The sequence below is a fragment of the Zootoca vivipara genome, chromosome 15, assembly GCF_963506605.1.
Source record: "Zootoca vivipara chromosome 15, rZooViv1.1, whole genome shotgun sequence".
In the NCBI taxonomy this organism is placed as follows: domain Eukaryota; kingdom Metazoa; phylum Chordata; class Lepidosauria; order Squamata; family Lacertidae; genus Zootoca; species Zootoca vivipara.
In genome coordinates, this window is record NC_083290.1 from 35,636,867 (window position 1) to 35,662,294 (window position 25,428).

Consider the following 25,428-nt stretch of genomic DNA (forward strand, 5'->3'; position numbering starts at 1 on the left):
ATTTGTTACTGATCTTCTGGAAGCTGCCCTGGGAGCCCTTTGAAAGGCTGAATGGTGGAGTTAAAGAATGCCTTCAAATACTGTTTGTCATCTTAGCAACACTATCCGAAGCAAACAGCTAGTCACACAGTACAGCACGTGCCTCTTCGCAGCATGAGCATTCATTTCCATCTTTGCAAAATATACTGGAAAAACATAAAATTGCAAATGTGATTCTACGGGCCTAAATAAATAATTTCCAGCAATTACTGTGCTGTGTTGCTAATCAAGGCTGGGTGCTTCAGCAGAAGGCTTTGTGGAGGGTACGCTTATGTGGCAGAATCTGATGCTTGAACACAGAACTGGCTGGCAACAGGCGACCATAACAGCCAATTCCTCTTGACACAGGCGGCAGTTTCCAAGATTAAAGGTAAAAGGGCCTGCGGAAACAAACAAGACCGGGAGATGCGTGACCGAAAGGGAGCCGGGACGGCAGCTCTATGGCGGGGACAGGCAAGCAGCAGGAAAGGGTCACACATTCAGTTAGAACAAGTCTCCATGGAAACACACTGTGGAAGTTCACACATTCAAAGGGTGACAGCTGCTGAACACCAGGAGCTGAAGCGGCAGGACAGCTGAGGTGGTACCTTGAGGTGAACGGGCTCCCATTGTGCCTACGCTCTGGGCAACCGATAAACAGTCTTATACAAAGCAAAACGCAGCAAGAACACTCATTGAGAACATACAGAAAACATGGAGAATGTTAATATAGGCAGATAGCAAACATAAAAGAGTAATATATATATATATATATATATATATATATATATATATATATATATATATATATTTAAAAAAACGCCAGTGGCAATGGGATCCATATGGAAAGCAGATTCAGAATCCAGATCTTTCGACAGAAGCCTCAAATACATAGCAAGTGTTGAACTCTCCCAATCTTTACCTGAACCCTGACCCAGTTGATGATTAGCAGTGTCCGCTATACTGTATTTAATTATTTCAGTTCAAAGTCCTTGGTTCTAAAGTTATGATCAACACCTTGTCTGCTGCACTATCTTCTTCAACGTGAAGAGACAGCACCAAATTATTGGGGGCCTTTGAGCAAGATGCTCTCTGTGGGCCCTTACCCTTGTGCTGCTGTTGCTACTAGCCCCAATTGGCATGCCCTCTCTTCTCTGGGTCTAATCTGCACCACTGCCCAAAATAAGAGGGCAAGGCAAGTGATGCATTTCCACACCTTTTTCACTCTTGCCACTATTTGTGTATTTGGAGAGGGCAGGCAAACAGGCAGGGGTCAGCAAAAAGGAAGACAAGCAGGATCTGGGGGTCAGCAGTGAGCTCCTGGCTAGTATTCCAGCCTCAGCAGATGCCTATCAATGTCAGTCCTTGATGCCGACCCTGTCAGTATATAGCAGGGACAGGGTACACACTTCTTTCCTACACAACTGCATGCTTTAAAAGTCACATTAGGGCAATACCTTTATCAGGCCGGCCCGAGTGTCACGCAATAGTGTGCAAGCTTTCAAGTTCACCAGAACTCTTCATCAAGCTAAATTGTCAAAAAATCAACTTCCTCACACTTTGTTTTCTAGACTTCCCCATCTCCCGCTACCAATTCCTTTAAACTGAAGGTGTCAGGTTTTGAACTTATCACCAAGCTATGATCTTCTCTGTAGGGTGGCTTTGATGTAGCTCCCCATCCCCTGGCCTCAAATTTTTGTTCTCTGGCAGGGTGGATTTGATTTAAATCAAACTGATTTACATCACGATTTAAATCACTAGTCAGTAAGGCTTGATTTAAATCAGAGTTTTCTACATAAAGACTAATTCTTGCTGTTATAACTTTAATATGCAAGTAGATGAAGATTTTGAGAATAACAACTTTTCATATTAGTTTTTTTATCCCCAGTTTAATAGGTTGCTCATTCATATTTGGACAACTTTACTGTTGTACTTAGGAAGGAGAAAAATAATCATTACCTTAATAATAACAATTTAAATAGATCTATTTAACTGAAACAATAACATTACAGCATATGTTATTTGCTTAAACAAACATCCATGTTTGTTAACTAATTTGGCTAAACAAAAACAAAATATATATATTTTAAGAAACTTAGACCGTCAGCCCAGCCTACACATGAAAAACTTAAATACTGTCCACTCCAAACAATCAGAAAAATATTGTTTCTATTCTATTCACTGAACTTCTTGAAACTTAGCACTGAAGGGGTTGTTTCTGTATTCATAGGTTTGTAGAATAATAGGATTAAGGTCTTTTTCTCAACTCTGTTCATGTTATAACATTTTTGCTGTGAAGAAGAGGCATGTGATCTCTGTTGAGTCAAATTCAGTTTTGAGAACTGCAAAAGTAAACCAAGCATCTGTGATAATATCTTGTAGGCAGAGAAACTACCCAATAATCTTACAAAAACCTCTGGAAGAGCATGACATTGTGAATGGATTAATGGAATTTATTTACCCCAAAAATTAAACATATACAACCTTATTCTACAAAATTAAAAAAAACTAATCTTTATTTCATGATGGAATAACCTTTGGATTGTAATATATTTCCTCAAAAAGCATTTTATTTTAAAAAAAATCTGATTTAAATTTAAAAAATCATTGATTTTTATCCACCCTGTTCTCTGGCAGCTACACCATCCATGCCCTCTCTAAAGTAACAAACCATATGGTGCCTTCTAGGTCAGGGTTCTATCTTCCTTGTGGTCTTAAATGTCAAAGAAAAAAATGTATTCAATGGTCAAGAAAACAGATCAAGTATGCCTGGGGCTCAATGCTTCTTTTGTTAATGCTACTCAGTGTTACGAATTTATTTAAAGCTTTGAGTATTTCTCCATCCTTCCGTGGAAAAATCTTTATAAATTTATAATGCAATTTACACTCCTGGATTTGCACAGCTTGCAGGTAAATCTGTCAATCTGGAAATCAACAGATTTATAAATACCTTTAAATGCCCCGAAATAAAAACTGAGATGTTAGTAACGGAAAAGCTGACACACCGAGTTAAGATTCTATGACAAGGAGGACAGGGAGGGAAAAATTTAAGAGACTCATTTAGAAATCTGTCAGAATTCGGGCACAGGAGGTTCCAAAAGAAAGTTTGAGGGTGAGGCCGAAGAGAGTGAAGTCTGAGAGAGAGAGTGAGACCTGGTCATTACATAACACTAAGCTAAACCATGGCTCAGCATGAACGCACAAGGGTACAGGTTCCCAGAGAGGAAATAATGTCTCCTATGCTCCTTCCTAAAGGATGCTAAAGGGTTTGTTTTTGTGTGTAAGGAATGGCAGCTGCCTTCCATCCAGTGCTGAATATATTTTAATGTAGCTTTATTCATGTCTATTTATACATTATAAATAAGGGGTTTCTGAGCATAAGAAAAGTTGAAAGTAAAATTGAAGGCACAAGAAATACTGTACGTGCAGCATTGTTACATGCCACCCCAATTTCCATAAGTGGTGCAAGTTTCCGGGGGTTACCAGGTTTGTGTTCCCTTTTGGGACAATGAGGCACAAGGAGGACTGTGGTGTCTTTATGATATATGGTTTTATTTACAAATATATACAACCTACACCTAGAATAGATGGAGGGATTGCAGATCATTAAAACAAAAAACAAAAAAAACCCAAATCCTATGAGAGTCTGGCTTACCCCTTAAGGGCAGCAACGGATTCAAAGGACAACAAAAAACCATTCTCTGTGTCTCTTTGTTCCAGCTTGTCATTCCTAGCTCACATGGAGTTCTTCTGCCCCTCCTTCTCCTTCTTGTCTGTTTGGCACCAGTTTGGCTGCAGGATTTGCCAGAAGGAAGCATACAATATGCCATTCAACATTCTTAGGGACTCCACTCTGGATTTGTGTAGGATAAACTCCTTAGCCTTTTCTTCTCCTGAAGATGTGCCACAAGGCAACAGAGGTCTAAGATCAGAGTCTTCCTTCTCCTGGATGGGCTGCCTCCCCAGGTGGACAAGCCCCATCTGCCCCTACCTATTGCACTACTCGAAACAAAATAAAAAAAATTCCTTCCAGTAGCACCTTAAAGACCAACTACGGTAAGTTTGTCATTGGTATGAGCTTTCGTGTGCATGCACACTTCTTCAGATACCAATGACAAACTTAGCTGGTCTCTAAGGTGCTACTGGAAGGAATTTTTTTTTATTTTGTTTCGACTACGGCAGACCAACACGGCTACCTACCTGTAACTAGAACTATTGCACTACTGTTTACTTTCCTGCCAACCTATCAGTTTGAAAGCACATCAGTGCAAGTAGATAGATAGGTACCGCTGCAGCAGGAAGGTAAACAGCATTTCCATGTGCTCTGGCACTCATCACGGTGTACCGTTGTGCCAGAAGTAGTTTAGTCCTGCTGGCCACATGACCCGGAAAGCTGTCTGTGGACAAATGGCAGCTCTCTTGACCTGAAAGCGAGATGAGCGCTTCAACCTCATAGTTGCCTTTGACTGGACTTAACTATCCAGTTACCTTTTTACTGTACCTTTACTTATAGGAGTATTTCCACAAAACCAACTCATTCAAAAAATATCAATGTGATGTACAACGCAAGCACTAAAATATAATAAAATAGTGAACAAATGGCCAAATTGAATTATCTAAAAATGTTTGGCAAAACAGAAATGTTTTCAGCAGGTGGAGAAATAATAGAATTGTAGGTGCCTGCCTGATTTCAATGGGTACATTGTTCCAACATACTGCTGCCAGTACAATGAAGGTCTTAGTTTGCATAGAAATTAAACAAAACTGAAAATCATGTCAAAGTTTATGTAGAATTCTTAAGACTGTACGATTCATAGCCATTTGACCCATTTGCTTTATCACTTCCCTCCTCCTTACCTCTCTGACGACAGAGGGGGATAAACATACATCTTATGAAGTGGGATCTATCCCATAGAAGCTTCTGACACAGTAACAGCACAATCCTATGAATGTTTTCTTTATGCTCCACTTAAGTGCACACAAGATTTCAGCCTACCGTAAATATGTTAATCTTTAAGGTGCCACAATAATGCTTCATATTGGTATAGTGCTTTCATGTGTTTGCATCATATACTGTACATTGTTTACTGTATGTTGTAATCCTCACAGCCACCAAGTAAGTTAGTCAGTCTTATTATTCACCTATGTTGCAGAAATGGGTGAGTGGCTTCCATAAACGTTCTGATTGGCATGTAGGTAGGATACAATATGCATTTGCAAGATCAAAAATAAAAACACAGTATTCCAATCCAGTCTTACATAAAGCATTTTAAGGGTTTTCATTAGCTTTTAACCAACATACACATGTGCATGGGAGGCAGGATGATTCCCTGTTTTACAATGAGGTATTTTCAAGAATTTCAAAGATCAAAAAGAAGTAAATGCATGTGGATAAGAAGACCATAGGGGACCCAGGTGGTGCTGTGGTTAAACCACTGAGCCTAGGGCTTGCTGATCAGAAGGTCGGCAGTTCGAATCCCTGTGACGGGGTGAGCTCCCGTTGCTTGGTCCCAGCTCCTGCCAACCTAGCAGTTCGAAAGCATGTCAAAATGCAAGTAGATAAATAGGAACCGCTACAGCGGGAAGGTAAACGGCGTTTCCATGTGCTGCTCTGGTTCGCCAGAAGTGGCTTTGTCATGCTGGCCACATAACCTGGAAGCTGTACGCCGGCTCCCTCGGCCAATAATGCGAGATGAGCGCGCAACCCCAGAGTCGGTCACGACTGGACCTAATGGTCAGGGGTCCCTTTACCTTTACCTTTAAGAAGACCATAACCTAGTGTGGCTCAACCTGGAGCAAACACACATAGGAATCATATTTAGAGTAGCCAGGTGTGAAAGAGAACACAGCTCCTTCTGAAATTCCCTGTTTAATAACACAGTTACTAAAGGTGTAGGAGCCCTGTTGCCTTTTGCATCTGGCCACCCCAACTGCACCACCTGTTTCTTTTAACAGTATCGCCTCATACTTTACTTCTCACAAATTCGTCTGAAAATTCAATTTCTGGTACTATACAGTACTACTTGCTGTCACCAAAGTGCATCAGAATCCCCTCTTCAGCCACACACCTGCACTGGAAGGGGTCAAAAAGGTAGGGCTTTTCACAACCTTTACTGTGATAGGGTTGTTCCAGCTATGTTAAAGAACAATCTCTATTAAGTCACCTCAAGGGTGTACTTACTTAAGTGTCCAAGCAAGGAAACAAATGGATTAGGTGGGAAATTATCCAGAGAACTAACTGCAATCCTATAATACTTACTTTGGCATAAGCACCATTGAACTCAGTGGGGCAAGCTTCTCAGTTAACATGCATAGGATTGGGATGACAATCACAATCACCCATAACGTCACTCTTTTAACATCTCTGGCAAATACAGAATGGGTCTCACAGATAACCTTTCATTCACTGCACTACTGTGTATAATTCAGCTTGTGTCAGATCTTAGAATCATAGAATCATAGAATCATAGAATCATAGAGTTGGAAGAGACCACAAGGGCCATCCAGTCCAACCCCCTGCCAAGCAGGAAACACCATCAAAGCATTCCTGACAGATGGCTGTCAAGCCTCTGCTTAAAGACCTCCAAAGAAGGAGACTCCACCACACTCCTTGGCAGCAAATTCCACTGCCGAACAGCTCTCACTGTCAGGAAGTTCTTCCTAATGTTTAGGTGGAATTTTCTTTCTTGTAGTTTGAATCCGTTGCTCCGTGTCCGCTTCTCTGGAGCAGCAGAAAACAACCTTTCTCCCTCCTTTATATGACATCCTTTTATATATTTGAACATGGTTATCATATCACCCCTTAACCTTCTCTTCTCCAGGCTAAACATACCCAGCTCCCTAAGCCGTTCCTCATAAGGCATCGTTTCCAGGCCTTTGACCATTTTGGTTGCCCTCTTCTGGACACGTTCCAGCTTATCAGTATCCTTCTTGAACTGTGGTGCCCAGAACTGGACACAATACTCCAGGTGAGGTCTGACCAGAGCAGAATACAGTGGTACTATTACTTCCCTTGATCTAGATGCTATACTCCTATTGATGCAGCCCAGAATTGCATTGGCTTTTTTAGCTGCTGCATCACACTGCTGACTCATGTCAAGTTTGTGGTCAACCAAAACTCCTAGATCCTTTTCACATGTACTGCTCTCAAGCCAGGTGTCTCCCATCCTGTATTTGTGCCTTTCATTTTTTTTGCCCAAGTGTAGTACTTTACATTTCTCCTTGTTAAAATTCATCTTGTTTGCTTTGGCCCAGTTGTCTAATCTGTTAAGGTCATTCTGAAGTGTGATCCTGTCCTCTGGGGTGTTAGCCACCCCTCCCAACTTGGTGTCATCTGCAAACTTGCTCAGGATTCCCTCAAGCCCATCATCCAAGTCATTGATAAAGATGTTGAACAAGACTGGGCCCAAGACAGAACCCTGTGGCACCCCACTAGTCACTACTCTCCAGGATGAGGAGGAGCCATTGATGAGCACCCTTTGGGTTCGGTCAGTAATCCAGCTACAAATCCACTGAATGGTAGCATTGTCTAGCCCACATTTTACCAGCTTCTTTACAAGAATATCATGGGGCACCTTGTCAAAGGCCTTGCTGAAATCAAGATAGGCTACATCCACAGCGTTACCTTCATCTACCAGGCTTGTAATTCTGTCAAAAAATGAGATCAGATTAGTCTGACATGACTTATTTTTCAGGAACCCATGCTGACTTTTAGTGATCACAGAGTTTCTTTCTAGGTGCTCACAGACTGTTTGCTTAATGATCTGCTCTAGAATCTTTCCTGGTATTGATGTCAGGCTGACTGGGCGGTAATTGTTTGGGTCCTCTCTTTTCCCCTTTTTGAAAATAGGGACAACATTTGCCCTCCTCCAGTCTGCTGGAACTTCGCCTGTTCTCCAGGAATTTTCAAAGATTATTGCCAGTGGTTCTGAAATCACCTCTGCCAGTTCTTTTAATACTCTTGGATGTAGTTCATCTGGCCCTGGAGACTTGAATACATCTAAACTAGCCAAGTATTCTTGTACTACCTCCTTACTTATTCTGGGCTGTGTTTCCCCTGCTGAATCATCTGCTCCATATTCTTCAGGTCGGGCGTTGTTTTCTTTCTTGGAGAAGACTGAGGCAAAGAAGGCATTGAGGAGTTCTGCCCTTTCTCTGTCCCCTGTTTGCATTTCACCATGTTCTCCTCTGAGTGACCCCACTGTTTCCTTGTTTTTCCTTTTGCTACGGACATACCCATAAAAGCCCTTTTTGTTGCTTTTAACCTCTCTGGCGAGCCTGAGTTCATTCTGTGCTTTAGCTTTTCTGACTTTGTTTCTACACGTGCTGGCTATATGTTTGAATTCCTCTCTGGAGATTTCCCCCCTTTTCCATTTTTTGTACATATCCCTTTTAAATCTTAACTCAGTCAAGAGTTCTTTAGATAGCCAGCCTGGCTTCTTTAGGCACCTTCCATGTTTCCGTCTCATTGGTATTGCCTGAAGTTGTGCTTTTAATATCTCCCTTTTAACAAACTCCCAACCATCATGAACTCCCTTCCCTTTTAGTATTACTGTCCATGGGATTTCACCCAGCGTTTCCCTAAGTTTTCTGAAGTCGGCTTTCTTAAAGTCTAGAATTTGGACCTTAGTATGCTTGGTTGCTCCTTTCCGCTGGATAATAAACTCCAGAAGAGCATGGTCACTCCCACCTAATGATCCTGCCACTTCTACCCCACCAACCAAGTCATCACTATTGGTTAGGACCAGATCTAAAATGGCTGATCCTCTTGTTGCTTCTCCCACTTTCTGGACAATGAAGTTGTCTGCAAGGCCAGTGAGGAATCTGTTCGACCTTATGCTCTTGGCTGAGTTTGACATCCAACAAATATCAGGATAGTTGAAATCCCCCATTACTACTATCTCACTTCCTTTGGAATGCTTGGCCATCTGTTCCAGGAAGGCATCATCTGTGTCCTCAGTTTGGCTTGGGGATCTATAGTAAACTCCCACAATGAGATCACTGTTGTTTTTCTCTCCCTTAATTTTGACCCAGATACTCTCAATTTGGCTTTGAAGTTTTAAATCCTGGATCTCTTCACAGGTATACATATCCCTAACATATAAAGCTACTCCTCCTCCTTTCCTGTTTGGTCTATTTCTCTTAAATAGATTGTATCCCTCTATTACTACATTCCAGTCATGAGACTCATCCCACCAGGTTTCAGTGATGCCTATTATGTCATATTTAGTTTGCTGTACCAAGAGCTCAAGTTCATCTTGTTTATTTCCCATGCTCTGTGCATTAGTATACAGACATTGAAGACCGTTGATCATTCCCCCATGTCTCTTATTTAAGGATATTTTCGTCCCACCACTAGGTCTGCATGCTGCTTGCTCCATTTGGTCCTTGACATTTGGATGATCATCTTCAGCATTTGATAGACTCCTACCTTCAGGACCACTGTCTCCCTCCCCCACATAAGTCAGTTTAAAGCCCTCCTGATGAGGTTTTTGAGTTTTGTGGCAAAAACATTCCTCCCAACTTTTGTGAGGTGCAGTCCATCACTTGCCAGAAGTCCATCTTCAAGAAACTGCAGACCGTGATCTAGGAATCCAAACCGTTCCTGTTTGGATCTTATTCAACAGCATTATTTGTTTTATTTTTATCCTGCTTTTCAGCAAAGCAGCTCCCAAAGTGGCTCATAGCAATTAAAATTCAATGCAAAATGCTGCTGGAAGTGGGTGGGGGTGGATTCTCAGCTGGAGCTGCATGGCAGAGGATGTGACAGGGGGCTACAAACATTAATCAGCTGCACACAAGACTTTCCTATAAATATACAATCACCATTTTTTATTTAAAAGCATCATTATTATTTTTTCAGAAACAAACAATAGTAAGGTCCCTGACTTTCCATTCCCATTGGGCAGGCACAGCTTCTGACTTTGGGTCCAGTATTATCTGATCAGTGAACTGGAGGCAAAGCTATTACCCAAATGAAGGAACAAATGAAGGCAATGGGAACAACCAGCAGGAAGCAAGGCTGAGGGGAAAGGAAAAAGCACAAAACAAGGCTCTCTAAACAGACCTCGGGGAAGCTCTATCAGCTTTCTCTCATCCCCCCGCTCTTTCTTCTTTTTATGCGTTCCTGTGCTTTTTTGCAGCTGTGTTGCAGGCATATTTCCTTGCTGTTGCACCTCCACACAGGGCCAGCCCAAAACATTTTGCTGCTTGTTATAGCGCTGGTGTACCTTGCATAAAGGAGCTCCCACTGAATTCTAATGCCCTCAGTCAGTGGATCTCATGTATAAGACTGCAACCTAGAAAGTCAAAAAACCAATCCATCAATCAAGTAGGATTATTAATTTAATAATTATTCCAGGCGCTGTTGGAAGAAACTGATTTTTTCTGGATCCATTTCAATCGGTGTTTAGGCCCGGTTTTGGCACAGAAACTGCTTTGGTCGCCCTGTATGATGTTCTCTGTCAATAAGAGAGACAAGGGAAACATATCCCTGTTAATTCTTCTCTAGCAGCTTTATGACTCATGGATCCTTTGCTGTCGCTCGAGGTTCAGGTGGCCTCAGTGGCCCAGAGTGCCTTCCATCAGCTTTGGCTGGTGGCCCAGCTACGCCCCTATCTGGACAGCAATAGCCTAATGTTGTCTATGCTCTGGTAACCTCAAGGTTAGATTACTGCAATGCGTTATACGTAGGGCTGCCTCTGAAGACAGTTTGGAAACTTCAGCTAGTGCAGAATTCAGACGGTTTGAGCATGTTACACTGATCCTGGCCCAACTGCACTGACTACCAATTAGTTTCCAGGCTCAATTCAAAGTGCTGGTTTTGACCTATAAAGCCTTAAATGGCTCAGGACCGCAATACCTCAAGGACTGCCTCTTTCCATATGGACCTACCTGGACCCTGAGATCATCTTCTGAGTTCCTTCATTGTGTGCCTCCTCCTTGAGAGGTCTGGAATGGCTCCCGGTCTGTGGAATGCTCTCCCCAGGGAAATTTGCCTGGCGCCTTCATTATACGCCTTTAGACGCCAGGCAAAAATAACCTGGCCTTTGGTTGATTCGATTGACATCCTATGCCCTTTTAAAATGTGTTTTTTGGGGAGGGGGGGGGCTATTGGGTGTTTTTATTTTCATTATATATTTTGTGGTTTTATATTTTGATTTTGTTCTGTGACATGCCCTGAGACCTCCAGGTATAGGGCGGTATATAAATTCAATAAATAAATAATAATAAATAAAATAAATTTAATGGTGCACATCCCTTGGACCACTTTTCTATAACTGGTGCTTTTGTTGTTGGTATCAGATACTTCAGCGGCGAGGGAGAGGGACTGAACTAAGTGCAAATTTAAAAATTTCAACTTAGGATCCTTTCAATGCCGAAAGTGTCTCTCTCTCCAAACAAATTTACACAGCTTCCCTTTGCAGTAAGTGTGGCCACTCACAGAAGAAATAGCAAAGTTACAGACAAGGCAGTATCTCATTGTTCAGCATCAGTGCCCATTGGAAAAAATTATCTATGCAGTAAATGTAAACTGCAGTTTTTGATAGTTTTATACACAGTCAAACATAAAAGAGATTCTCACATAGCAATCCTATACCTGCTTACTCAGAAGTCCCACTGCGACAATGGAGCTTACTCTCAGGAAAATGTGCATATACCTGTAATTGCATCATCACAAGACTACACAAAAACACAATTCTCACTACGAAAGGATTTTACAATTGACAACCAAGAAAGTAGGAATGGGGTGGGGGGTGGCACTGAGAATCCTAAATTAGCACTATAGTAGTGCTAGCCCAGCTTAGTAATAATAGTGCATTCTCTAGGGGGGGATTTTTTGAAAGACAGCACTTTGTCCTGGATCTTAGTAAATCAAAAAACTGTGTTGTTGTTTTTTGGTGTTTTGTAAAAACGAAAAGCTTAACAACTTCTGGGTTTGTCTAAAAAAAGCTCAACAAACTCCAGGTTTTCCTTTAAAAAGCTCAACAATTTTGGGGGTATCCTGGTTTTCACGTTTTGAAATATGGCAACCCTACTTGTGCATTTAGCATGCCTGCTTATAAGCTAATAGCCTGCTGGCTGAGCTTCTCCTCCTCAGCGGTAAGTTTGGAAATTCAGGCTACAAGCCTCTTAACAGACTAGTAAACAAAACAAAACTAGGAGCGAGGAATTTCATGGGCTTATTTGCAAGGTTGAACTATAGTATCAAAGAAGTACCTAAACTCAAGGCATAATCAGAACTTTTTGTGACTGCCAGACCCAGTCTAGCTTGCAAAACTAGAGAGGGCTTGAGTCCAAAATACTGTAAGACCTAGTTGAGGACTGCTCCAGATTCCAGTACCGTATGCTAGAATTGCTAGGAAAACATGGACTGGATTTCTAAGCACTGCAGTAAACACTGCCAAGAATGGAGAAATTTACTAGTATGGGTGGGGCCAATGTTCCAGCTTCAAATCTTGTGGGGAGATCATTTTTCAATAAGCTCATATACTTCAACAAAATGCCTCACTAAATAGGATGAACGAGAAAGAGAGTTCATCAACAACCATCCCACAATTTTGTTGTGTTTCACTGGGGGGGGGGGACAACAGGATTGTTTGACGGCATCAGTTTCCCCAAGTATTTGTGAGCAGCCTTAGCTGGATAAGTGATCTTTACATGCTTATTGACAGTGCCTTATATCACTTTTTTCCACTGTATTGAACAGGATCAATACCTGCTAATTGGTCTGTAACTACCAGGATCATTTGCTGTTCTGAAAGCTTTTGCCACTCTGCTTCCAAATTATAACAGATTTTGCTCTTAAGGGCTACCAATGAGTTTTTACCAAAAAAAAAATCCCATAGTTTTAATCAAGTTTCAAAATGTATAAATTAAAAAGATAAGGGGGAAAAAACAAATAAACCCCAAACCTGGGAAAGATCCATGAGAAATTTAAAAGGATTCCCTGCCCACCCTGTGTTGCTAGAAATAATTCTTATTGTGTCAGACAATAAACATTCAAGCTGGTGCGACAGAAGGCCAAGAGGTGATTTGGACTGTACCATTTTTTTGAGGGTTACAATTATTTGACTCAAAGACAATTGAAAGGCCAGCAAGTGGAAATCAAAGCCAGGCAAATGTAATGTCAATGAGAGGAACATATCTTAAGATGGCAATCTACTCTTGGAATAACCAGTCAAAGAAAGCAGCAGCATTTCATTTGAGAAACTTTCTCACTGTCAATTCCAAAATTAGCAGGATGTTAATTGGTATGTTGGGACCAATTAAAATGTCACAAGGTCATGAACACCCTTTGGGGCTAAAATTCAGAACAAAACAACAAGGTTGGGAGGGTTCAGTTTAGAAAAAGGTGGGCATGATGGGAATTCTCCAAACGATGCTATTCGTTAGATTATTAAAGTATTTTAGATTGAACATGCAGGTACCATGGTTCCCGTACTTTTCCCTTGCAGAGAACTAAAAGCAACTTCAAGGAGGAGAGAATTAAGATAGGGGAAGAGGCCTCAGAGGATGGAAGAAAGGATTAATACCCCTGCTCTCCGCAAATGCCATGTTCTCCAAAATAGCCTCATGAGGATACTAATTACTTTTAAAAGTAGGGTCTTGTTCAGGGATGCCTCATATGGTGTCTGTTTTGGTCATGGAAGACAAAAATTTAGCTGCTGACAATATGATTAAGGTGAGCTTTAGCTGTCAGAGGGGACTGTACAGTAAATAATAAACAAAAGGAGATCCACAAAATGGCAGGGCATTGATACACCTTTATGATGCTCAAACCTTTTTCGTTTGGTTGTTTGAAGGGCTAAATTAGTGCCTGCATGTTTCAGTGCTGTGGAAAGGCGCTGGGACCACTTAGCCCCCAGTATCGAAAGTCCCACAACTGAACAAATTGCAAAATGCTACATTATGTTTAGTGCTATATGGGTGACCTGCAGCAAGCCAGGTTCACACATCCACCCCATTTCACCTCCAACATGGGGAGGAGAAACAGACTCCTTTGGAGATTAGAACATCAGTTTGTGAATCCTGGCTTGAAACAAACTGTGGTTAATTGAACAAGCCAGCTTCTTAACCCACAGTTTGAAGGTGGCTTGTTTTGAAATTAAGTTTGTTGCAACCCAGGATTCATACAATATGTCAAGTCACTATTTTTTGAAAGTGGAATTAATACCCTGGCTATGCGGGAACGGGGGGGGGGGGGTGTACATAAACACAGTGCTTTGTTCAGACATGCTTAGGTTGTCCACATAGCAATGAATCAGACATGGAGAGGGAAGGGTTTTAAACCTCATTACTGGTGATATCATGGGTAAAAAAAAAGTAAAGGTAAAGGACCCCTGGACGGTTACATCCAGTCAAAGGCGACTATGGGGTTGCAGTGTTCATTTCACTTTCAGGCCGAGGGAGCTGGTGTTTGTCCACAAACAGCTTTCCGGGTCGTGTTGTCCGCATGACAAAACCGCTTCTGGCACAACGGGACACCATGACGGAAACCAGAGCGCATGGAAGCAGTGTTTACCTGCAGGACACAGTGGTACCTATTTATCTACTGGCGTGCTTTCAAACTGCTAAGTTGGCAGGAGCTGGGACAGAGCAATGGGAGCTCACCCCGTTGCGGGGATTCGAACTGCCGACCTTCTGACTGGCAAGCCCAAGGGCTCAGTGGTTTAGACCACAGTGCCACCCACGTATCATGGGTACCACCTGGGAGAAACCTGTGATATTCACCTAACTACATTCTACACCTCATTTGATTTGCCCTTGCCCACAAATAAAGTTAGTATTAGTAGAAGAGGAGGAAGAGGAGGAGAGGAGGAGAGGAGGAGAGGAGGAGGAAGAGTTTGGAATGGATATCCCGCTTCATCACTACCCTAAGGAGTCTCAAAGCGGCTAACATTCTCCTTTCCCTTCCTCCCCCACAACAAACACTCTGTGAGGTGAGTGAGGCTGAGAGACTTCAAAGAAGTGTGACTAGGTCCAAGGTCACCCAGCAGCTGCATGTGGAGGAGCGGGGAATCGAACCCGGTTTACCAGATTATGAATCCATTGCTCCTAACCACTACACCACACTGGGTCACAGACTGATAAAGGTTCCCCACCCCTGAGTCTAGAGCAGGGGTTGTCAACCTGCTCCCTACCGCCCACGAGTGGGCGTTTCAGGATTCTAGGTGGGCGGTAGGGGGTTCTACGGCACAATCCTCCTTCCATCGAGCACTGGTGAGCGGTAAGGAAATTTTACCACCAAGAAAGATGCATTAGTGGGCGGTAGGTATAAAAAAGTTGACTACCCCTGGTCTAGAGTCTACACCAGGAATCCCCAAACTTCGGCCCTCCAGATGTTTTGGACTACAATTCCCATCTTCCCTGACCACTGGTCCTGTTAGCTAGGGATCATGGGAATTGTAGGCTAAAACATCTGGAGGGCCGCAGTTTGGGGATGCCTGGTCTATACTGAAAGGGTGCCAGGAGCTCTGCCCCCGAGCTACAGTCCCTTCCCAAAGCCCTTCATCAATGGAAGGTATCCAGGTCCCACACAGGCATGCTTTCACAAAGCAAAGAAATGATTGTCTAGTAAGGCACTACCAGTGCACACAAAGAATGTAGCAAGAAGCAATTTGTGCAAAGTTCCTTCTAAATCAAATCTAATCATGACACAGAACTGGTGAACTAAACTAAAGGGCACTCCTCCTAGGTATTTTAGCCACAGATGTTACTTCAACTTCTTAAGTTACGTTAACAGTAGTCAATGCTGAATAAGAAATGTCATTCAGAAGTGCGAAACTCTGTTTTCTCATTAGTCTCTTTTCCTTCTTTTTCTTCTGCTTTAAGTATATTTCAAACATCTCCAGGAAATCCACTCACACCAGTACAATTATCACTTTCTTAACAATTATTCACTGCTTGTATTGAATAAGCTAGAAACTTGTGGGGGGAAATTGTGGGCTATTTTAAAAAATCTATTCAAATAAAAAAACCATCTAACAAATCTACTAAGTAGAGGGTTTCCCAAATTATAATATTCACTCTGAATCTGTTTTCAATGAGCTAATCTAATTTAAAAATCAAAGGGATGGAATTTTCCATGCTTCAGCTTTTCGCTTCCTAAATTTGCTATGCAGAAATTCTCAGTTTTTTCCATTTCATTTCATTTGCTTTTCATCCTGCCTTTGTGTCACAAAGCATTAAAAGCAGCAAGACAATTAAAAACAAACAGTATCATCATGAAAATGAAACAGTTTGAAAAAGTTAATGAAGTCAAATCTAAAACAGTAGGTTAAAAGAAACGCACAGCAAAAGTCTCAATGAAACAGAAACATCTACAATAAAAATCTAAATCCTAAAAGACATACAGGACCAGGCAAATCTCATAAGAAATTGTATTCTTTTATTTATTTTCTTTTTTAGTTTGTGGTTTAATTATATTTTTGAGTTGCATGTTGTATTGTGGGTCTGTTTTGTAAGCTGCTGTGGGGTGTTTAGCCTGAAAAGTGGGATATAAATATATGAAATAAGACAATTCCAAAACTGAAGAGGTCATGTCATGAGTATCCATCAATCTGATCTACAGCAGTGGGACCATGACCAAAGCCAACCTATTCAGCTCTCCCCAGGAATACCACTAGTATTCCTGTTTGAAGTCTACCAATACAGTACACTCCAAGACATTAAGAATCTTGACCTGTTAGACTGGTCCTGTATTCCGAAATCACTTTCAAGGATTGGAAGCAACTGTTTGACTGGGCTCAGGACACATGGTGTTCCAGTTAATTCAACAGTTAATTTACTGTGCCTGAATACAAGACATCTGCCTTCTTTCCAGCTGGGAAAGAAACAAGAGACAGAGAGAAGGGGATAAGAGCGAGCCTTTTGAAGTGCTCTCCTGATCCTAAGCAGGCCTGCATAGATCTGACTAAGGATTTCAATGTCAAATACCTTCATCTCACTTTAGCCAACAGCATTACTGCGATTTGACTCCAGCACCTTACATAATAGCCTTCCTTATATACTACTTACAGGCACTACATGCCTCGTTGACTTAACCCCTGCTAGCCTCTGTGGCCTTCCCAAGATCATTGGGTTTAGCCCAGTTGATAACCTTCAGCATCTTTAAACACTTCAGACTTGTCACTTTCTAATCAGCTCCTCTCTAAACTAAATCATCTCAGCCACAATCTCTCCCCTGCATCTAAACTTTACTAATCCAGTTTCACTATCAGGACTAAACCAGTTTCCGTTGTTGGGGCAGAATGGAAAAGTGAGTCCGGGGGGGGGGGGTTTAAAGTCAACCCTTTCAAGAGTTACAGCGCCTACTATGGCTGTAGAGACCAATACGAGATAGACATCTTTTACTGCAGGTGGGGCACATGAATGTGTTTGGTTTTGCTGCTGTAGGTGCGTCATGGTTTTTCTTCTCTCTTGGTCATTCCTCCTCTGATCACTGCTGTGGATACACGCCCTGACTGCCTGTCTTCAAGCACTGTGATTGTCTGCAAAGGATTCACTTACAGCAGGGTTAATGTGGCCAGCCTATATTTCACATTTGCAGACATCTTTGTAACACAGAGCTGTACTGCCAACAGGCCTAGCGCTTGAAGCCAGTGCTCTGTGGAGCATGTCCATGGGAATCCTGCCATCTTCCATGCTGTGGACATGACCAAGCCAGCATAGATGTCGCTGAGACAGAAATATGAAAACATGCTGGGAACGTGGGCTTGGAAGAGCACATCTGTGTTTGAGACTCTGTCCTGCCATGTGATACCCAAAATCTTCCTGAAGGCAGTGTGTAAGTTGCCCACGACTCACTTTCATTAAGCGATGTGCTCAACGTGCAAGCCTGGTAGACCTTCATCTTGGTATTGGTCATTAGCATCACATTCTCCCATACCCTTTTGTAAAGGCGAGCCATTGCCATAGCTGCCTTGCCACTATGCTTGTCCAGCTGAGTGTCAATGGAAATGTTGTTAGTTATGGGGGGAACCCAGGTAGACCCCCATCTTCAGTCAAGCTGAAGGCATAGAAAAGCAACTGGGAGAAGACTATGCCAAAGAGAGTTGAAGCAAGAACACCATCCTGTTTCACACCACTCTTTATAGGGAAGGATGAATCGTCATACTGGACAGTGCCATGCATGTTCTCGTGAAAGGACACAATAATCTTGCGGAACTTAGGTGGGAATCCTATCTTGTTGAGCAGTGTGAGAAGTCCTTTTCGTCTGATGAGGTGAAAGGCCTTCATCAAGTAGATGTACAAGGGATGTCTCTGCTAATTGAGCAATTTAGTTAACCAACCTCGACTTTCCCGCCTATTTATCTTGAAGCCAATTTCCTCAAAGAATGAAGCTAATCTTCCTGAGGCCACACAGGAAATAATTATGAGAGGCACAAGCAGACACTGCCTCTCCCAACCCAGTTGTGCCTGCATAAAATTACTCTGTCTTGACTGAGCTCAGAAATAGAACATCAGTCCTGCAAAGCCAGGACACACAACCTTGGTTGTGTGTTTGCCTCTAAGGCTATCAACCAGAGCCTCTCACCAGGTTCAGTACTGTCATTGATAAGCTTTCAAAAACAAAAACCAAAGGACTTCAAATTAATACTCTATGGATGCCCAGAGGCACTCTGCCGTTACCCATCTTCCTATCAGAACAGAAAGGTACTCTGCACATATGGAAAGAAAGGTGCACTTACATATGTATGTCATAGAAAATCATATACAATTTTCACAGGCATATGGCAATATAATTTGGGGAGTTGAAAGACAAAGTTTAACTGACCCATCTCTGAGCCAACTCAGTTTTTCCATTCCACTTGCCTAAAAAGTTGTGTGAGAGCCATTTAAATTAACCACCACAGCAGGCCAACTTTTGTATCTAGAAACAAATCCAATTTGCCTCATTCAGCTTAGTACCAAAATCTGCCACAGTTGTTCATGGATAGGTAAACTTATTAGTCATACTGGCTTGTCAGAAAACTAACCATCATTCTCATCTTAAGTAATCAAATTAATAGCAAGGCTATACTTGGGTCCTCATGTCCAGCCCTCTTTTGAAACAGTATGCATAGCAACTCACTGTTCAGTGGGAGCTGCTTCATTGAGGCTTACAGACTTCCTAAAAATCAGTTTTGCATGGTTTAATGAGTCCCATCTTCACCTACTGCTCAGCAAGGTCTTGGTTAATCACTTACAGTACCACTGCTTCAGCAAACTCATTTTCCTTCACGTTGTCTTCATTAATCCCATAGATATACCCTTCCACAACCTGTTAGTTCCAGTCTATAAGGTATAAATATCCCATCCGTTGAGCTAATCATAAATTTTGAAATTCCAAGGGCAAAAGCACTATTAGTGAAAGGGCAAAAGCTCTCTTATTCTTGCTGCCTACAAAAAGGGGAAATTCCAAGCTTAGATTGGGAAATACCTTGAAGGAGAGAGGTTTTATTGTTTATATAGAGTTCTTCTACACCCCCCCCTTTTGATTGGCGGTGATTACTGCACTCAATATCTATAGCAGCTTCCTGTCTTTTGCAATTATTCCTACCGGTATCTATCTCCTAGTCTCTCATAATTCCTGACACTGTGCTCCTATTTGAGCACTGCAGCACCCTGTGTCTCTCCTGATTGAAACAACAAGTGAGTTGTCACAAGTGAGTGGCCTGCCACCAGAGAATTGTCCTGTAATATGATTTTCAAAAGCCTCATCTATTGCACAAAACAAAATGAGCCTACCTCTGGCTGAGAGCTTCTTGGTGTTGATAATCTTTGCCGCATATTCGTGTCCGGTGCAGAGTTTGACACAGCGCCGCACAACTGAGAAAGCCCCCCTAAAAATTTGCATCAGAAAAAAAGGAGAAAACAGAGATTAATGCCTGCAGCTCGGAAGAATCCGATTCACAGCAGTATCTCGTTTTTTTAAGGATACTTTTGCAACATTTTTAAACATTTCAACATACAGAGATTTCCCTTTTAGCCCATCCCATCACGGCATTCCTATTCCAGATGAGAGCAAAAGAGAAAAGAAATTGCCCCTTGTTGAATTCGTTCAATGAGAATGTCCTAAAATTAAAGAGTTGGAAAGCATCTCAAAGGTTTTCCAGTCCACCTCCCTGCTGATGCAGGAGACCACCTACCACAGCACCTGTGAAAAGAGGCCACCCAGTCTCTTACAGTCTCTTTAAAAAACCTGCGATGAATGAGAATTTTAAAAGCTCTAAAAGGGCTCCAAAGATTTCAGGAAGACCTATTTTACTGTTGAATGTTATTTGAATGTTATTTGCCGCTTGAAAGCTGGACTGCCCAATTGGTTAAGAGTGTGGTTCTGACAACACCAAGGCTGCAGGTTCAGTTCCTGACAGCTGCATATTCCTGCATTGGAGGGGGTTGGACTAGATGATCCTCAGGGTCCCTTCCCAGCTTAAAGGAAAACCGCCTTGGAGGGGAAGTGGCAGGGGAGAATGCAGTGAGTTACACGAATCATCCCTCCTTTCTCACACACAAAAACCGCTTTGAGGTTTTCTACAATCAAGCGGTATATTAATTTTATTAAATAAATAAATAACTATTAGCAACTCTGACGTGCAGTACTATTTGTTGGGATTAGAAATATATTCATTAATCACATTTTATCTCATCCCTCCTCCAGAGCAGCACAAAAAGAGTGACAGAAACAGCTTCAGGACTCAATAGGTATTTGAGCCCTAATCGAAAACTTTAGCCACCATACCAAGCTTACTTTTATCTGAGAATTCTTTTAACACAATTTTTAACACTTAAGATTTTGCATTTTTTAAAAAAGAAGTGCTCTTCCTTCAATGTTCCTAAGAACTGTAAGGCTAATAAAGGCTGTATAAGCATCTGTCATGAGTAGTTCGGCTAATTAATCCTACTCTGGTGTAGGATAATGAGCTGAGCTACAAGCCTATAATTCTCAGTTCACCAGCATGGTACCCACAAGCTCAGCAAAGGTTGACCTCAGATGCTCTGCTGTCAACAACTCCAAACAGCTGTCTATTACTCATTCCCTAATTCCAACCAGTAGTGAAGTTGCTGGGCCATAGCTATGTGGACGCCACAGTTAAGGTCAGAAGCTAGAGGGCATATTTGATGGATATTTGTTGGTACAAATTGTGCTCTGCTCTCTGCATGACAGTGGGACTCTTAAGAAAGCGTAAGAATTGCCTGGCCTGAATCAGACCATGGAGACCAGTACTGGGTTTTTAACAGCGGCCAGCCTGATTTGCATGGGAAGTCTCAGATATACAGTATGGGGTTATATCCAATGCTGCTCCTACTCAAGAGTATTCCCAGTGAAGTTAATAGACATCACTAACTGAAGCTCATTAAAAAGCCAACTGTTCCAGAAAGAATGGATTGACTAAAACAGCTCTCTATGCTCTCTGGATCGTAATGAAGTTTTAGCTCATCCCAGTATAAACAGTGAGAAAGATAATGCAGTACAAATGAGGAGTAATTGCATTGCATGCTAACATTGCAGAGGTAAATTAGTTGCTACAGAAACAGGTTCAGTACAATCCTGTGCATCCTTACTCAGAATTAAGTCCTTCTTGTTTAATGGGATTTACTTATTTGAAACTCTACATAGGATTTGCAAACGAACCTACATTCAATCATCATCATCATCATCATCATCAACAACAACAACAAATCCTATCTTTTGAAAGTGAGGGTCCTCAGTTTATATCATTGGGTAAGAGGCTGGTGACCAACCAAGACACAAGAGGTTACAATCTGTTTGGAAAGATTCATTTGGAAAGATTCAGTCTTCAGCAGAAGACCAATGAATGCATTTTAGTTTATGAAAGATATAAGCATAACATTGATAAAGAGAAATCAAAAGTATATTACAGTGGTACCTCTACTTACAAATGGAGCTCCGTCCGCCATCTTGGATGCGGTTTAGATAGGATTTGTTCTACTTACGAATTTTTTCTCCCAATGCATTCCCATGGGATTCGACTTACAATTTTTTTCTACTTACAAATGTGCATTTGGAACGCATTAAATTCGTACCGGTAAGTAAAGGTACCACTGTATATATAAATACATCTTTGGGGACGAAAAATCTAAGAAACAATAAAGTGGCTATTATGTGCAAAGTGGCTATTATGTGCAATATTAAAATTAACTACAATTTAACTACTGCTAAATCCAACATTGGCTCACCAACAACAAACCCACCTTAGTTAAAGATTACTACATGGTCCCAGCTGTCCTAATTTCATGGCCTTTTAGTTTTCAAAAAGAACATAGCTATCAACCCAAAGTGAAGTTCCAGCAAACAGGATCCTGCAGTCTTAGATCAATCCAGTTTCCAGTATACAGGGTGCAGAAAAACCCAAACAGAATATTAACCCAGGTAAAAATTAAAGAAAAATGTTTTAAAAATAAAATAGTGAAATCTGAACAAAATAGACTATTAAAAATTGAATACAATGTTGTCCATAGGACAAAGGTCAGGAAACACCTAACTATATTTAATAATCACAAGAAAGAATTCTGATAAGGGAGAAATAAAATATCCTCAAGCAAATAAGAAAAAATAATCGGAGTTGTACAAAAAGTGCATGGAAAATTCAGCACAGAGAAGCCTAAAGCAGAGAAAAATTATTAAAAGTGGTAAGAATGGACTCTGACATCGATATTTTTAAATGTGTGTGTTCCAGAGAAGAGTTCAGTTACATTACAAAAAGACATCAGGAAAAAAAACTTCTTGGGTGAAACAGAGATGAAGCTGAGTCCACAGAAGTTCCAATATCTAAAAAGCAAACAAACAAAAACTAAAAAAACTATTTTAAAAATTCCTGCTTGCTGATTGATTGCTTTATTCTCCCTTTGTTCACAACTAAAAGAAATTCTGTATTGGAAAATGGCAAGTCAGGAGGCAAACACCTGAAAAAACAAGATGTCATTATTTTAGCAGTTGACATGATCCTGAATCTTGTCAGGGTACAGGGAAACTCCTGAAGTCACTCAGTGCTATCCTATATCTTCTTCACACTGGTTGACTAAGGCCTTGTTAGCATTTCTGCTTTTCACACTCCAGAAAGGCATTAAGGTCTACTTTAGTCATGAGCCACAGCTTGTTGACCGTTCTACTGCACAGCTTCAAGTAGGATCATCTTCATCATGTATACAAATTTGCCCCCTCCATTGAGCTCAGAACAACCTTCTTCATTAAATAACTGCTACAGACTTTTCAGCAGCTGCTCAGAAACATGTATACAGTACACATAAGTATATATGCTCACACTCATCAAGGTTTCATAGTCAGGGTTTTTTTAAAAAAAAGAGGTAAAAGACCCCTGGACGTCCAGTCAAAGGCGACTATGGGGTTGCGGCACTCATTACACTTTCTGGCTGAGGGAGCTGGCGATTGTCCACAGACAGCTTTCCAGGTTGTGTTGTCAGCATGACAAAACCGCTTCTGGCACAACGGGACACCGTGATGGAAGCCAGAGCGCACGGAAACGCTGTTTACCTTCCCGCCACAGTGATACCTATCTATCTACTTGCACTGGTGTGCTTTTGAACTGCTAGATTGGCAGAAGCTGGGACAGAGCAACAGGAGCTCACTCCATCATGTGGATTCAAACCACCAACCTTCTGATCAGCAACTCCAGACGGCTCAGTGGTTTAGACCACAGCACCACCCACATTCCTAAGTTTCAAAGTACTGTAATCCAATTGGATTGGAGTGTTCTCCAATTGGAGAACAACCTTTGCCAAAGGTGCCATGGACTTTGAAGACGCTCAAATTCGGGACGAAAGGGAGAAACGTGCTAAGAGGAAGGCACATTTGGCAAACCCTCACCCTGATCAACTCTCACCCAGAAACCTATGTCCCCACTGTGGAAGGATATGTGCATCCAGAATTTGCCTCCACAGTCACCTATGGACACACCGTTAAGACCGTGTTCATGGAAGACAATCTTACTTGACTATGAGTGATCACCAAAGAAAAAGAATTCAAAGAGAAAGTTATTTGAATGAATATATGAAAGAGAACAAAATAAACCAAAAATTAATTTGAGTCAAGAGCACCTTCAAATATCAAGATATTTAAATCATGTATAAATGTCAATTCTACAGAGCTACTCTTCACGAGGGAGAGCTCCATATCCTGGGATATAGGCAAGGCTTTTGAACTACTGGTGCACTGGAACTCAAGCTCCCACCTATGGAGTGAGTGTTGGTGGATCCAAAACTACTTAAGTTGACCTACTGAAGCATGATTCAGCATTTTTAAACCGCTTACTACACAACAATTGCCCTGACCACCTGGAGAGCCTTTGCACAAAGGTAACCAGCTAGCAGAATTAATGTATACAGCTTTAGCTAGCATAGAGATCTCCCTTGTGGTTGAAGCAACGCAACCTGGGCTGTGTTTGTTCTGGGGAACAGCAGAACCAGTTTTCCTCTTATCGCTACTACAATAGCACTAGTCACAATCCTGTATCAATAGCTGCATGAAGATACAAGTGTAATAGTAAGGGCCAGGGGGAGCTTCTTCGTTCCATGTTCTTAATTTCTAATTGCAACTGTTTCCCTAGTCAGATCAATGGAGTGATGAAATTGGCTAGATTGGATCTCAAGCAGCTTCTGGAGTAATCAGTTTCACTCCTAAGAGAATTTTTTTTAAAATCGATTTGCTTGTTTAAGAGCTACCGTAAATGAGGACATATGCACATATACACCTATTTTTTTAATATAATCAAAAAAACCACTTTTTAAAAAAGAATAAAAATGGCTTCAAATCTATTCCTGGCATTGTATAGGGAGAAGTATACTAACTTCCTCTGAGTTCTATCCAGTATGCATCAGTGACAGAAGCACTAAAATATATATGCCTGTTATACCTGGAATAGTCATAAGCTTTTAGAAGGTGGTTCCAGCTTTTCCAAAATACAGCTTGAAGTCCTAGCACACCTTTAATAGTTATGCATAAGAGGGAATTTCAGTAGGTGAACCTCCTCTATTAAAAGTGTAGAATTCCTGTCCTTTGGCAAAGGGGCTTGAATAACTCCAAGAAGCTATGAGCTATGCCGTGCAGGGCCACCCAAGACGGACAGGTCATAGCGGAGAGTTTTGACTAAATGTGATCCACCTGGAGCAGGAACTGGCAACATACTCCAGTATTTTGCCATGAAAACACCATGGACATAAAAAGGAGAAGCTTTGAGAAGAAACTGAGAGTTCCCAAGGCATGCTCTGGTTCATGGGGTCACAGAGAGTCAAACACGACTAAGACGACTAAACAACAACAACAACAACAACAACCCTACACAAAATCCTACAAAACCTTTTCAGCCAGAGACGACAGCGGAACACAAACATTAGCGTAACTTGGACCAAGTGGTATTGCATCCACAAAGACAATGAAAACACACA

The 25,428-nt window shown here is 41.6% G+C and overlaps 1 protein-coding gene across 17 annotated transcripts in view; it reads right to left on the reverse strand.

Annotated features, from left to right (window-relative positions):
* The window catches only part of CAMK2B (calcium/calmodulin dependent protein kinase II beta), a 200,017-nt gene that overhangs the window by 130,612 nt on the left and 43,977 nt on the right, over positions 1-25,428 (reverse strand). For all 17 annotated transcript variants that reach the window (XM_035139078.2, XM_035139077.2, XM_035139083.2 and 14 more), the window contains exon 2: positions 19,750-19,844. In XM_035139078.2, the coding sequence (XP_034994969.2) occupies positions 19,750-19,844 (95 nt within the window). The remainder of the gene's footprint in view (positions 1-19,749; positions 19,845-25,428) is intronic.